The sequence below is a fragment of the Zootoca vivipara genome, chromosome 17 (genome assembly GCF_963506605.1).
Source record: "Zootoca vivipara chromosome 17, rZooViv1.1, whole genome shotgun sequence".
Taxonomy (NCBI): domain Eukaryota; kingdom Metazoa; phylum Chordata; class Lepidosauria; order Squamata; family Lacertidae; genus Zootoca; species Zootoca vivipara.
This window is the reverse complement of record NC_083292.1, coordinates 30,068,444-30,084,499: the sequence shown is the minus strand read 5'-3', so window position 1 is coordinate 30,084,499 and position 16,056 is coordinate 30,068,444. Positions and strand designations below refer to the sequence as shown.

Sequence of the window (16,056 nt, the reverse complement as noted above, 5' to 3'; positions counted from 1 at the left end):
GGTCTTCCCCCGATGCCTCCATGCCAGCATCCCTGAGATAGACTGACTTGGCATTTGAAGGTAGACTGCCTCTGGATGTGGAGGCTCAGTGTAGCTGTCATTAATAATATAGCTCTTCCTCTAGCTCCCTTCCTCCATGGGTAGGAAGCCATCGGAGCTAGTGGCCAGCCCTCACAGCACATTGTAGCATTGAGTTTCATGTGTTTGTTTGAAGAAGTGCTTTTCTTGACTTCTTATCCCCTAGCTCCCAGTCAGTTTTGTGAGAGGATACCAACCCCCTTTCTAATCATTGTGGGAAAGGAAGAAATAGATGGACAATCCATTTTCATCTGTATAGTGCTACAAACGTCTGTCAAGTCATATCTTTGTTTACCATCACCACCACCACATTGTAAATCCCTCAAATGTTTTAGTTTAGCTTTCTTTGCAGGGGAAATTTTTCAATCACCCGATCATCTGGGAAACAACAAGAAGTCTTGTGGCATCTTTAAGGTGTTTCCAGGCTCTTTGTTCTTTTGGCAACGACAGTTTAGGAATCAGTAAACTTCAGGCCCCTTTCTCCATCTCCCGTTCTCTTCTCCTACTCATATTACAAACCAAATTATAATGAGGGAAAACAGCAAAACTTTGGAGTGCTACAGAGCTCTGAAACAAACAGAATACCCATATTGTATCGCTAAGCCTTACAAGAACCTTGTAAGGTAGGACAGTATTATAACCCTTACATAGCAGATTGTTCAGTCTGAGGCTGAAAGAATTGCCTGCTGCCCGATAGACCTCCCCACCCACTGTGGGAAGAAATAGATCTGACCCTTGTGTGTGTAATTAACAAAAGTATCAGCTGGGCGCCTAGATTCAAAACTCGGGGCTTTGCACACTTTCCAGCAGGAGAGAGCCCCCAGCAAAGTTAAAAAAAGTAAAGTGGGGAAATATGGGTTGTTAGACGACCCTTTGCATATCCCATATAGTCTGCTTTAAAGCTCTTTGCCCCTCTCTCTACCCTTCTTGCAATGAACAGACCACACACTATTAAGTAAGTTTAAAATGCTTTACTTACTAAATCTAAAGGTCTGATTCATGAGTTGTTCCATGCAGCAGCAAGAGAACACAAGTAACAAAATACAGAAGGTACAGTGGTGCCTCGCAAGACGAAAGTAATTCGTTCTGCGAGTCGCTTCGTCTGGCGATAATTTGGTCTTGCGAAGCGCGGTTTGCCGCAGGAAAAACAAAAACAACAAAAGCTGAAAAACTTCGTCTTGCGAAGCGCAGCCATAGAAAACTTTGTCTTGCGAGTCACCAAAAACATCGCAAAACACTTTCATCTTGCGAGTTTTTCGTTGCACGAGGCATTCGTCTTGCTAGCTTTTTGTTGCGCGAGGCATTCATCTTGCGAGGTACCACTGTACAGTGATACCTCGGTTTAAGAACAGTCCTGTTTACGAACTATTCGGTTTACGAACTCCGCAAAACCGGAAGTAGTGTTTCTACTTTCCTTCGGTCTAAGAAGGGTTACCGGCGGCGGGAGGCCTCATTAGGTAAAGCGCACCTCGGTTTAAGAACGGTTTCGGTTTAAGAACGGACTTCCGGAATGGATTAAATTTGTAAACCAAGGTACCACTGTAGTTTCAAACATGCATGTCCTGAGCTTGGAGAAAGTTCAGGCATGTCCATCCTGGTCGTTTACATGGTGCAAAGAGAATGGGAGAAAAGAAAAGAAGCAGCTTCACACTGTCCCTCACGGAGTCTGAGTCTGAGAAGAGAACCCTTTGGGTGCCAACTAGCACTCATGTGTAGTTATGTTTGAATGCAGTTTCCTCCAGCCCACCCCACAACTCCCCTGTGAGGAAAGGTTACAACATTGAGACTTTTTAGAGGAGACATGATCACAGTGTATAAAATCATGCATTGTGTGGAGAAAGTGACAGATGTTTTTCTCCCTCTCTCATGACACTAGGGTGGAATCTACACACATATAAAAACGATGTGAAAATGCTTTGTTAAAAAACATTTTCAAAATATATATTGAATTTGCCACTTGCTCACCATCGTCATCTAGTGTCACATTTGTACAATGCACTTAAAACGTTATATTTGCAGCTGTATTATAGCTGAGTCTTAGAACTCATGGACATCCAGTTAAGCCAAATGTTGGAAAATTAATGACTGGGAAAAGTAAGGACTTCTCCACCCAGCGCCAAGTTAAATTGTGGAATTTGATGCTGCAAAATGTAGTGATAGTCACCGCTTCCTAGATAAATTTATGGTGGGAAAGTCTATCAATGGCTGCAGGCCACAATGGCTATGCTTTCCCTCCACTGTTGGAGGCTGTATGGCTCTGAATACCAGTTGCAGGGAACAGCAAGTGTGGAGACGCCTGCTGTGCTCACGCCCTGCTTGCAGGCTACTGAAGGATCTGGCTGGCCACTGTGAAAATGCTGGACTAGATAGGCCTTTCGCCTGATCTGGCAGAGCTCGTATGTTTGGGCCCTTTGTGGTGAGCCTGGTCCAAATTTGGCCCTTCCTACAGCTTTGCAATCCACAATGTAAAGCTTGGTCCTTAGAACCCAGATGCCAACCTTATTTTAAACCTAAGGGGATATACTGGAGGAAATGCTATTCTTGAACTTTGTCGACTGTTGAGCACACCAATGGCACTATATTGGAAAATAATAACAACGATAACAACTTAATGTCACATTTGGCTCTGTTAACTGTGGTGCCCAAAACTGGACACAGTACTCCAGGTGAGGTCTGACCAGAGCAGAATACAGTGGTACTATTACTTCCCTTGATCTAGAATGCTATACTCCTATTGATGCAGCCCAGAGTGTGGCCCTCTGGATTTTGCTGGACTCCAGCTCCCATCATCCCCAGCCAGCATTACCAATGCTTAGGGATGAGAAGAATTGTAGTTCTACAGAATCTGTAGGGCCACAGGTTCATCACCCCTGCCCTACAACATACTGAAAATATGGGCCCCAAAGAGGGTTGATCTCTCCACATTTGTTGTCCCTAGCTAAGCTCTCATGTCTTCAAACCCTGTTGGATTTCTGCATATTTCACACCTGCCACAGAGTGATGTGTCAGAAGAGGGGAGAATGGTAACTCTCCAAAACTGCATCTAGGAATTGTATTGACCCAAGTATTGACCCATTTACCTGCATGTGCATTCTTCTAGATAGAATGTGTATTAGGGACATTGAGGATACATTTAAAGCACATACTTCCCCACGAACAAATCTGAGAACTGTAGTTTGCCCCTTATAGGCCCAAAAAATTCTCAGCACTTTTAAAAAGCTTCAGTTCACAGGATTTGTTGTTGGGGCGAAACGTGCTTTATTCCGGAGTCTTCGCTTTAAAGCCTATTCACATACACGAGCTGCGGTTTGTTAAGGGTGCTGGGAACTGTAGCTCCGTGGGGGAGGGGTAAACTACAGTTCCCAGGATTCTTTGGTGGGCGGAATAATGTGGTTCAAATGCATGATGTATACAGTACTCAGAGAACATGCAACAGCTAAAAAACAATCGGATTGAACGGAAGGCTTGCTTGAAGGGCCAGGGGCCACGGGGAAGCCCCTTCCTCTCATTCCCCCAATTTCCACCTCCCCCCACTTTCCGAAATCTCTCATCCCCTTGCCATAGCTGCCAAGTTTTCCCTTTTCTCGCGAGGAAGCCTATTCAGCATAAGGGAAAATCCCTTTAAAAAAGGGATAACTTGGCAGCTATGCCCCTTGCGCAAGCAGCAGGGGGCCGCGTTAGGGACCTGGTTATGTAGCCTTAAGAGAAACCCACCTTAAATACGGATATATAGATATATACAGTATAGCTTAGGGGACAAAACAATACAACGAGGAAGAACCGGGTTAGGGATGCTTTGAGACACATTTTTTTTTTTGGGGGGGGGGAGGGGTGTCCAGTGAATCACTGCCTCTCCTCCCCTCCCCTCTTTTTCTCTCTTCCCTCCCCCCCCAGCTGCAAAAATAGAGCACGTCCCCTTTAAATTTACCCAGGAGCCCTTAAAGGAGCCCCAGGGGCCCCGGGGGGAAAGGCATCCCCACCCTGCTAACCGGAGCCTGCCTGGCTCTGCTCCTTCTTTTTCGGCCGTGGAAACGGAGCCTTGATGCAAGTCGATTAAAAGCGGTGGGGGGAGGAAAAAAAATTGCCATTTATCCATATATATTTATATTTTAAGAAATCGGGGGGGGGGGTAGAGAAAGGGGGGAATATTGCAACGGATCCGAGAGAATCCATAGCTTAGCGAAGAGCAGCGAAGCCGGGAAGGTTATTTGTGTGCATCGAGGTGGGGGGGTGGAGATGAATCCCTAGGCAGGGAGGGAGGGAGCCAAGCATGGAGCGGCCCCCCAGCCTTTGCATCAAGCTCGAGCCCCAGGATCCAGGTGAGTACAAAAGGCCCCCTCTTTGGGGGGAATATATGCGGGCCCCCCACCTCTTTTCCACGCCACCTGCTGGTCGTGTGTGTGAGAGTTGGAAAGTGGCACCCCCCGAAAAAAAAATACCTGGTCGGTGTTGGTAGGGGTGTGTTTGTTGTGGGGGGTGTTGCAAGTTTGCCCAGCTGGGCAGGGAGAAGGAAGTCGGTGGGGGGTGCGGGTGGAGGAAGAGCGATGGCCCCTTTAAGACCCCCCCCTCCCCGCCTTCCTCCATCTTCCCGGGCACTTCAGTCCTGGACGGATTCCTGCCTCTCCCATTCAAAAAAATAGCGACGAGGGATTGAGCACAAAAGGAACCGGAGCTGCCAAGAATCAAATGACGTGGAAAGGGGGGAGCCGTCTCTCCCTGAAGGGGTGTGTGAGTGTTTCTTTGGACCTCACCCTTGAAGATCAGGAAGACTTGGGGGGGGGAGTTTGGCTCCTCCTTTGGGGAAACCCCTCCCCCCACGCCCAGTTTGGACAAACCCCTCTCAGCCCCCAGGTGTGGTTTTGTGGGCCTGTCACTTTGAGGGGTCCTGCTGCCCATTTGAACCCCCCCCCCACTTCCAATGTTGAATACAGCACCCCTCTCTTTTCCTCTGTACTCCTGTAAAGTCTGTTACTCCTGCATTTCAGGGGGTTGGACTAGATGACCCTGATACCCCTTCCAGCCCTAGGGTTCCACCACTTCAACCTTGCTTTCACAAAGTGACACAACATCTTCGCTTCCGGCCAGCAAGTCTCGCACCACCTCCCCACCCCCGCCCCCTCTGTTGTTTTGCCCCCTGTCAAAACATTTGCACTGTATCCTCCTTGCAGCCGGGGACCTATCCTTGTTGTTAATCCATTGTGCTAATCCTAACCACCACCACCTTACTCTCAGCAGCTCTTTAATTCTTTTTTTTCAAACGCCAAAGAGGAAGAGGTTTTGTTGCAGGCTCCACTCATTATTATTATTACTACCGTATTATTATTATTGAAGGTGAGTGTTTGTGTTTCCCCAGAAGAGTCGCTGTTCCCAGAAGAGGCGGCCGATTCGCAAAGCAGCGGCGAGCTGCGCTCTGGACACGCCCTGCGTCCCTCTGGGAATGGCCTCGTGCGAGGGACCGCCGTCAAGGACCCCTCTGCCCTCCTCTCCGGAGGCCGCAAGTACTCTGATCACTGCGAGGAGCGGGCGTCGAGGCCTGGCAAGAGCCGCATCCCCGGGCGTGACCACCGGCGCTACTACCATGAGCACTGGAGGGCAGAGTACCTGATGGACTTCAACGCCGCCCGGCATGGCATGATTTGCATGGTCTGCGGCAGCTCTCTGGCCACCCTCAAGCTCAGCACCATCAAAAGGCACATCCGCCAGAAGCACCCGTACTCCCTGGCCTGGAGCGCCCACGAGAAGGAGGTCATCATGAACAGCTGGGACGCCCACCTGGGCCTCGAGGCAGAGAGCGACGGAACCAGAGAGCACCCCGGTGCGCCCGAGGCTCAGGAGGAGGGCCATGGTAGGGGAGCCTAAGTTAGCGGGTTTGTGGATCATCTTCATCGTAGCCACGGATAGCCTTATCCTCTGTGTGTTCGTCTAACCCAGGCATCCCCGAAGTTGGCCCTCCAGATGTTTTGGGACTACAATTCCCATCATCCCTGCCCACTGGTCCTGTTAGCTACGGATGATGGGAGTTGTAGTCCCAAAACATCTGGAGGGCCGAGTTTGGGGATGTCTGGTCTAATCCCACCCCCTTTTTAAATTAATACTATCAGAAATGGTATATGTTTCTTCCATAGTGGTAATTTTTCTTCAATGACAATATTTATTTTTTGGGGCCATAAAAATTGTTCCTTGACCAGATGACAAAACCCTCAAAAAAAACCCTGACAACTAAATTTTTTTTATAGGTTTCATTAAAAGAGTGTCATGTTTCTAGTGTTTGTAGAACTTCAGATATGAGGCACATACCTCCAAAAATATTCCAAAACATTTATCATCATATCCTCCCCCCCCAAAAAAAAATCAACATAGATTTCTTCTTGACTCCCCCCCCCTTTCCTGATGTTTGTTTTCCACTTCTTTTTCTTAGCTGTTTTACAGTACACGTGTTTTTATTATCTAAACTTCACTATCCTTAGTTCTTTTAGTAATCCACTGCTTATGTTTCAATTCCTGCCCGGAACTTCATGTATGGATGATACTATGATAGCGGTAGATAATCCTGACAACTAAATTTCTTAACACAGTGAGAGGTTGGATTTCCACTGTGGAGACTGAGGATATAAATGTTTCTGCCAAATGCTGTTTGACTCCCATCATTCCCAGCCACTTGGGAGTTGAAGTCCAACAGCAAAGGTTTTGTGCTAAGTCAGGCCATTGCCTCTTTCTAGCTCAGTATTGTTTACATCATGGGTAAGGAGCCTCCAGCCTGTGGGCCAATGCTGGCCTCCCGGGGGTGGGTTGGTTCTGATTTGGTCAGTGAGGTCATTTCCCCCCAAGCCACGCCCACTTTCTAATCGGCTGGTTGGAATCAGCTGATGGATGGGGTTCACTTGTGTGTTGGCTACACCTGCCAGTTTCCCATTCTGCACTGACTGGCAGCAGCTTTCTAGGCTTTCAGACAGGGAATCTTTGCCAGCCCTGCCTGAGGAAGCCATTGGGAATTGAACTTTGTGGATGAAAGACAAGATGATCTCTGTTTTCCCTCCCTGGGGACCCATGAACCTTTTTTTTACAGTTGGATTTTCCTTTTATCCTCCCTTTTTATAAAAAGAAGTGGCCACTCCAAGCAGATAGGGAGGTTTTATTTTTATCTTTTTGTGAAGATTTTTAATTTGATTTTATAGTGTATAATTTAATTTTTGTGAAGGTTTTTAATTTGATTTTATAGTGTATATAAAAGAGAACGGATGAAAATGAAAAGATAAAAAGCAGAACGATAAAAACAGGCATGTAGAATAAGTGCAGTGTACGTGGGTTAAAAAAACACAAAGCCCAGGTAAATATTGTTGTGATCTGATTATCATCATTCCAGATTTGCCAAGGTGGTGATGGGGGGTTGTCTTGAAAACGACGGTTCCCTTGTATATGTCATAAAGGAATGCCAAATCATATGTCTGGAGGTTTTAGGCTTTTCAAAATCTCAAATTATGTGTGATTCCCCCCCCCATTATAGCTATATTCCAGAGTGGGTGGTACCAAGTGTTCAGCATAATATTTTGGGCTGTTTCCCCCCTGAGTTTCAATTACTATTCAAGCTGCCACAATCCTATATATATAAGACCAATTCTTCTGATACTTTATCTACTATCATCATCAAACATACCAGTAACATTAATTTTGGATGGCAGAGAACAGTTTATTTAGTAATGTTCATCATCTCTGACAAAATTAGATTCCGAAAAGCAGACAAGAAGGTTCACCTGCTCTCCACCTGCCTTGCTTCTGTACAGGTGGAGAATTTCCGCTGAGTAGCGGCCGCAGGAGGCGCCGTGGGCCAGGACCCCTCTCCTCTCGTGGGGGGCGACGGCCGTCCGGCCTGGCCTTGAAAGCCTCCCCAGGAGGGGAAGAGCAGAACTTGGAGCGCTACCTCAAAGAATCTCTGCAGAGCTGGTTCCAGTCTGAGTTCCTGATGGACTACGACCCTCAGGGCAACCGCCTCTTCTGCATGATGTGCGGCTCTTCGCTGCCCAGCCTCAACTTGGACGACATCAAGAGGCACGTCATGGACGCCCACCCCAGCTCGCTTGGCTTCAGCCCTGCCGAGAAGGCCAGCATCCTGGAGACTTGGAACGCCCGGGCCGTGGTACCGCCTGCCGAGGGCACAGGGGAGGCACCAGTGGGTGAGGCAGGAAGTGAGCAGAGGGCGGGAGGGGAGGGCCGGAAGCAGAGCGCCGGAATTAGAACAATATTTCAGCTGGCCTGCAAATGACATGATGGTGCAGGTGGCGGGAAAGTAAATAAATACAGCCGTACCTTGGTTGACGAGCACCTTGCGACTTGAACATTTTGGCTCCCAAACGCCGCAAACCTGGAGGTGAGCGTTCCGGTTTGCGGACGTTCTTTGGAACCCAAATGTCCAACGCAGCTTCCGATGGGCTGCAGGAGCTTCCTGCAGCCAGCCGGAAGCCGTGCCTTGGTTTCCAAACATTTTGGAAGTCGAACGGACTTCCGGAACTGATTCCATTTGACTTCCGAGGTACCACTGTAAATGGAGAACGCGGAGGATGAAGAAACTGGCGGAAGAGGCTGTCTGAGACCTCACAAAGGCCACACGAGCAAGGCAGAAGCGGCTTTGTCATGCTGGCCACATGACCTGGAAGCTATATGCCGGCTCCCTCGGCCAGTAAAGCGAGATGAGCACTGCAACCCCAGAGTCGTCTGCGACTGGACCTAATGGTCAGGGGCCCCTTTACCTTTTTACAAATCTTAGCACCCTTAGCATGTCACTATTCCCAGAATTACAAACGGGTGGTCGTTACTGCGGATGAATTGGCTCAGAGCAGAGGCTGTGAAGTGAGGCACATATAGAGGGCAAGACAAGAACCTTGGTAGTACTACACACAGATTCTGCTTTACGAATAATAATAATAATAATAATTTATTATTTATACCCCGCCCATCTGGCTGGGCCTCCCCAGCTACTCTGGGCGGCTTCCAACAAATGAGAAACAGCGAACATTCACCTGTCCAAATTTGAGGAATGACTACCCAAACATCGCTAGAAACATCGCAAATTCAGATACTTGAACAGAGAGCATCTTCTACTTCCTTGCTTGCCATTTGCTGGTTGGCGGAGCAATGAAGTGAGTGAGGGGGAGCGATCAGACAAATCAGAGAGCATTTTTTTCTGTTTTTCGGTGGGAGGTCAAAATTCAAGATTAGAATTTTTCAAATATTAGGGGGGGGGAATCAAAATTAGAAATTTCCCCAAAGGACTCAATGGACATCATTGACTCCTTATGAAAACGCTGGGCTAACGATCGATTTGCAGGGGACACTGTGTGTTCGGTAAGCAGGACCGTTGTGTAATTAAATCTGTCCTCTTGTCCCCCCGCTTTCCCACTCCTTCCTGGATCCACCCCAGAAGCAGAGTCCGAGCCGTCCCCGCAGGACCTGACGAAGAAGGAGATGGACCCTCCCACGTCTCCAGACCAGCCTGCTGGCGAGGACGGCTCCGAGGAGGCCGGCGCTTGGGACTCGGAAGAGAGCGGCCTTCCCGCCCCGGCCCGGGGGAGGGACCACCGCCGCTACTTCCAGGAGCACTGGCGGGTGGAGTACTTGATGGACTACAACGGCTCGCGCCACGGCCTGGTGTGCATGGTGTGCGGGAGTTCCTTGGCCACGCTCAAGATGAGCACCATCAAGAGGCACATTCAGCAGAAGCACCCGGACTCCACCCAGCTGAGCCACCACGTCAAGGCCCTCATCGTGGAGGAGTGGAACCAGAAGGTGGCCCGCCTGGCAGACGCGGAAGACTCCTTGCCCGAAACAGACGGCGAGGCAGACAAAGGTAAGGGGGGGCAGGCGGTGTTTCAAATCCCCCAGGTGCATTTTGCTCCTGGTGCAGGCCTCATTGCGACTACGTGGAGATTTCAGGCTGGAGAATTGGAAGAGATCACAAGGGTCATCTAGTGCACCCCCTGCAATGCAGGATCCCCCCCCATTGTGGGGCTCAAACCCACAACCCTGGGATTAAGAGCTTTATTCTTAATATACGTTGCAGGGAACTAGGCAGAGGGCCTCCTCGGTAGTGGCACCCGCCCTGTGGAAAGCCCTCCCATCAGATGTCAAAGAGATAAATAACTACCTGACATTTAGAAAACATCTGAAGGCAGCCCTGTTTAGGGAAGTTTTTAATGTGTGACATTTTAATGTATTTTAATCTTTGTGGAAGCCGCCCCGAGTGGCTGGGGAAACCCAACCGGATAGACGGGGTACAAATAATAAATTATTACTATTATTACTATTCTCCGCCGTCTGAGCTATCCCAACTACTCCCTGACGTGCCAGGGAAAGCATTCAAAATGTGCTTGTGCTTGTGCGCCTGCAGGCTGGAGTTGTACAGTCCCTCCTCTGGATCCTACTCCCCGATTTCTGCCTTGTTTTTCTGCGTGAATATGTTTCCTCTGAGACGACGATAAAAAATGAGTTAGATCAGGCATAGGCAAACTCAGCCCTCCAGATGTTTTGGGACTACAACTCCCATGATCCCTAGCTAACAGGACCAATGGTCAGGGATGATGGGAATTGTAGTCCCAAAACATCTGGAGGGCCGAATTTGCCTATGCCTGGGTTAGATTATCATAACAAAATGGGTGGGGCTCTTTCACGGAGGGTAGTATAGCAGCAGGGCTATTAGCAGGAAAGCTAAAAGACATGGCACATAAGGAAAAGGGATTGAGGAGGGAGGAGGAAAAAGACCGCACTTGGACTCCCAGCTTGATGGTTTCCCAGATGCTTTATTTCACAGTTCAGCATGCGGTTTAATAATAGTAATAGTGATAATAATTAAATATAAATATATAAATACGACAGTCCTGTCTAAGTTGCAGAGATTACTCCTGGCTGGACTGTGATCTCCCCGCTGTTCTTCTTCTGTTCCTCCAGTGGAATCTCAGGCGGCTTGCAACCCCCCTTTGTCCCCTGAGGAATCTCAAGAGGGCGGGACAATGCCTGCAGGAGAGGAAGAAGAAGAGGAAGAGGCCCCCGCAGCAGGAAGACTAGCTCCCTCTCAGCAATCCTCGGAGGCTGCGTCTTCACTGGCCAGTGCCCCGTCCCGGCGGGGTCAGCGCCGGAACTACCAGCCGCGCTGGCGGGTAGAGTACCTGATGGATTACGACGAGCAGCGGCACGGGCTAGTGTGTATGGTGTGTGGGGGCACGTTGGCAACCCTTAAAGTGAGCACCATCAAGCGGCACATCCTTCAGGTCCACCGGTTCTCCCTGGAGTTCACGGCGCTGGAGAAACAGACCATCCTCGATGCCTACGCCGAAAACGGGCCGGCTCAGAATCCCAGGAACATGGGTACAAAGACCTCCCCCAGCCCGGACTCTGAGCCTGCCGATGTCAAGCCAAGTGTACAAGGTGCAGGGAAAATGGGGTTTGGTTACAATTTGCCGGTATGTACGGTGTAGCCCGTGGACGTGGACTGCCCTCGTGGGGGCAGGGTGGACTCCGTTTACCGACGAACTCGACTTGTTTGTTTTCCTCCCCACCCCTTCCTCCTATGGATGGCAGAATTCCCCTTTGGAATTCTCAGGTTTCGGAATTCTGCGACTGGAATCGGATAGTGCAGAATTCTGCAACTGGAAGCGAATAATGCAGACGCCGGGGAAGTCTTGGTTTTGCTTTGTCTTTGTTTCTCTCTGCACAGCATCCGTTTTGATTTGCATGTTCTGTTCTAGTGACAAAGGGTTTCTTAAAGGTGTTTTCACCCCCCCCCCGCCCCCAAAGCCCCTTTTCTCTGCACCTGGATTTTTTTTGTGCTCCCAACTATTTTGGTAAGGTTTCGGAAAGGTAGGTGGTGTGGCGGGGGGACGCTTCGGTATTTTCTGAAGTGAGGATGGTCTGAAAGAGCACTGTCGCGCGGGGGGGGGGGCAGGTGCACTTAATCGAGCCTCGCGGCCTGGAGGTTCCTGTGGGAAGCAAAGTTGCTGCTACTGTAAGGTGGGGCATCTCTTTTTCAGCCTGAGGGCCGCATTCCCTTCTAGGAATTTTGGCAGTGGTGGGCGGAGCCAGAGCCAAAAATGGGAGGAGCAACACACACAGGTAAATGCTCCCTGTGGTTTTCGCACCCTGCTCCAAGGCATCAAGGGCCGGGTGGTTTGATAGCTAGGCCTCTCCTTCTGGTCTGTTTGGGCCAGGCCTCAACTGAGCCACACCCAGCTGCCCTATGTGCGAAATAGATGACATGAGATGTGGAGGAGATAAAGATGTCATTCGGCCGGAGGAGGGTTTGCAGTTGCCAGAAGCCTGCTGTGCCCTGGGGTTTTTGTTTTTTTGCAAGCCGCCCACCCCAAGCAGGTAATCATTGGCCCTTTGTGGCCTGTTCCTTTACCCACACGGTGACCTGACGCCATTGCGACACCAAGCAGTTGACGAGTAGCTGCCCAATGTGGTGGGTGGTAAGATCCAGTACCTCCCTCGCAAGCTGTGCCACGAAGAATTCCCATGTCCTCCACAAGTGCCTAGGCCTCGATTTGAGGCTGTGTATCATATAGCCAAAGGGTGAACAAATTACGGCCCTTGTCCCCCATCCCATACCTAGAATATTGCAGAACTTGTAAGAGGCCCTCCTGCTTGATGCAGCATAGGCCGTGCTTAATACACATTGTTAAAATATTTGAAAAGAGGAGTTGGGCTTGTTGTGAGCATTTCCCCTGTGATTGCACTTAAGTTGGCCATTTTGGACTCTCAGATGAATTGAGCAATTCGGCACTTCCTGGACTGTACTATGCCAGGTTCTGGGGCGGGGACGACGACCCTACAACTAGGTTGAATCTGTCATGTGCTAACTTTCTACATGCAGGGAGGCCTCCCCCCCCCCAATTCTACCTACAATGGAACAGTCCAGAAAAATGTCACCTTGAGTCGCTGAGAGCGTCCCTATATCCTGATTTGCATTTATAGCATTCTGTCATTGGATTTTAATTTCGATCCATGTCTTTCCAAGTCCCTACCCCTAAAACCTTTTACTCTGGTGTAAGTGAATTAGGAGGACGTGGACTACTTTATTTGCTGTTGCTCTTCCTCGTAAAAAGATGTGAATTGACATAGGACACTTAACTTTTCCTGGTCTGTTTGCTCCTGGTGAACATCTGCTGAGCAAGTTTCAGTTCAACCCCCCAGCACCTGCAGGTAGGGCTGGGAGAGAACCCAGAACCCCGGAGAGCTGCTGCCAATCAGTGTAGACAGCACTGAGCTAGATGGACCCAAAGGTCTAACTCTGTATAAGGCAGATTCTTGTGATCAAGGCGTATTCCCCCCTTTCCAGATCCAATCCCACTTCAAAACAAACAGCCACACCTGTGGGTCTCAATAGGACGATGTATGCTGCACCCAAATTTATCTGTCTAAAAAGCTTAGAATTATGCAAGAGGGGGGGGGGTGTTTGCAATGCTTGCCCTACTCAGAAGTGACCCATTGAAGTTTACAGACATGACTAATTTACACAGAGCAGACCCACCAAAATTAACAAACGTAAGGATTTTCTCAAAATGGATTTTTTTTAAAAAAAAAGAACAACAGCACTATTAACAGCACTATTTGTAGCAGAAATGCCAGAACAGGGTTAAATCAGGGTTTCTCCAGCTGTTTCGGGACTACAATTCCCATCATCCCTGACCACTGGTCCTGCTAGCTAGGGATGATGGGAGCTGCAGTCCAAAAAGAGCTGGTAACCCAAGTTTGGGAAACCCTTGGTTAGATGAAATTAGGAGACTAAGGAAATGGGGTTGGTAAACTTTTTGCACAGGGGTCCCCAAAACTAAGGCCCGGGGGCCGGATGTGGCCCAATCGCCTTCTAAATCCGGCCCGCAGACGGTTCGGGAATCAGCATGTTTTCACATGAGTAGAATGTGTACTTTTATTTAAAATGCATCTCTGGGTTATTTGTGGGGCCTGACTGGGGTTTTTACATGAGTAGAATGTGTGCTTTTATTTAAAATGCATCTCTGGGTTATTTGTGGGGCATAGGAATTCGTTCATATTTTTTTTCCAAAATATAGTCTGTCCCCCAACAAGGTCCGAGGGACAGTGGACCGGCCCCCTACTGAAAAAGTTTGCTGACCCCTGCAAGTTTTGCACTTTGCCTTCCGGCAGCATAGCTGCCAAGTTCTCCCTTTTTTAAAGGGAAATTCCATTATGCTGAATAGGCTTCCTTGCGAGAAAAGGGAAAACCTGGCAGCTATGTCCGGCAGCGGGGACCCTAGTTCAGTGGCAGAGAATCTGCTTGTCATGCAGAAAACCCCAGATTTAATCTCTGCCGTTTCCAGGCAAGGCTGAGACATCTTGCTTGAAAAACTTAACTGTTGCGTCCAGTCAATGTTGGCAGTTCTGAGCAAGATATACCAATGGTTTGATTTGGAGCTTCCTGTTTATAAATAGACCCTTTAACTCAAGAGGCAGGAGGACTGGAATCCTCACTGAAATGTGGTTGCTCAGTGATGGAACATCTGCTTTCCATTTGGAATATTGCAGGTTCACTCTCCACCATAAAGGGGCTGGGAAAGATCTGTGCTTCAGACTGAAGAGGGTCTGTGGCTGAGATGGGCAGCTCTAGGCCAAAGGAACAGAAGGATTTCAGCTGTGTTATGCTGGTTGAGTTGCTGAGCCTCTGCCCCTGCACAGGCCATGTGTCCAGTGTTACGGTAGTGGGGACCAGATGCGTTAGAAATAAATGAGGGCTACTGAAACTGAATTTAAAAAGTAGCTGAGCCCACAGCCATATATATATATATATAAAGCAGGGACAATAAAAGCTGCACTTACAATCCAATTTGCTGATCCTTGCTGGAAATCAGAACGAGAGAATTGGAAGGGACCACGAGGATCATCTAGTCCAACCCCCTGCAATGCAGGAATCTTGCCCAACGTGGGGCTCGAACCCATGACCCTGAGATGAAGTGTCTCATGCTCTACTTTAATTCCATTTAAAGGAATGCCCCCCTTGCAGAGTTCCTCCCCCCTCCCCAGGTGAAAGTAGCAGTCACATTTTTTGCACAGCTGTTCTCCTTCAATCCCATCTTTCTAAATCAATAGCTTGGTCCTTTTCGTAGCTATCCTTGTGAAACGTGAACTCCGAGGTAAAATTTCAATAATGCCCGTTATGACCTTGTGACTGTGTTGGAGCCTCATCCGTGTCTCTTGTGAAAAGGTGTTTTGCATTAATATGGAGGGTTTTTAAAAGAATATTATATAAATATATATATATATATATATATAAGCACTAAGTTTTGTAAAACAGGTTATGTCAATAAATCCTAAAAATGATGCTATTTTAAAATGCAACCTAAGGCTCTGGGCTGTCTGTTTGTTTTTAATTGAAAGCAGGGTCGCCTTTTAGATTTCAATATTCTCCTCGATTAAGAACAGGGGTTCCTAAACTGTGGTCTTTGTGCCTTCAGTGGTCTGCAAGGTTTGTTTGGGCGGCTTGCATCGTGTCTGTAAAACACAATTACAAATTGCACAGCACATTACAATGGCTGCAACAGGTAGAAAAAACATCTTTCAAGACCATCAGACGTTTTCAAGTGGTCTATGGGAAAAATAATGGGAACCATTGTAAAGCTTTTTGGGGGTGGGGTGGGGACCTGTGTACTTCTGCTTGTTGCCATCTCCTACTCCCACCAACCTCTGGCAGCACAGCCTATGTTCAGGGATGATGGGAATTGGTGGCAGGGAACAACTGGCAGGCCCCAGGATCCCCCCCTCACCTTGGTTCAGGTAATTGTTCACCTACTGGTAATACATTGAAATTAAAACACTGGGTTGGGAGATGGGAGTCCCTACCAGGGTGGGGGGAGGCTGGGCTATGCAGTACAATAAAACCTCGGTTGTCGAACGTAATCCGTTCCAGAAGACCGTTCGACTTCTAGGGTTGCCAGACTCAATAGAGGACAGGACTTCTGTGCCTTTAATTGCCCTGCT

The 16,056-nt window shown here is 48.6% G+C and overlaps 1 protein-coding gene across 1 annotated transcript; it reads left to right on the top strand.

The window, feature by feature from the left end:
• Positions 1-4,230: 4,230 nt before the first annotated feature.
• ZFTA (zinc finger translocation associated) lies at positions 4,231-15,592 on the top strand. The gene is made up of 5 exons (XM_035098859.2): positions 4,231-4,397; positions 5,432-5,923; positions 7,860-8,249; positions 9,494-9,919; positions 11,017-15,592. Exons 1-5 carry the CDS (start codon positions 4,349-4,351, stop codon positions 11,541-11,543), a joined length of 1,884 nt encoding a protein of 627 aa, XP_034954750.2. The 5' UTR covers positions 4,231-4,348; the 3' UTR covers positions 11,544-15,592.
• The last annotated feature ends 464 nt before the right edge of the window (positions 15,593-16,056 follow it).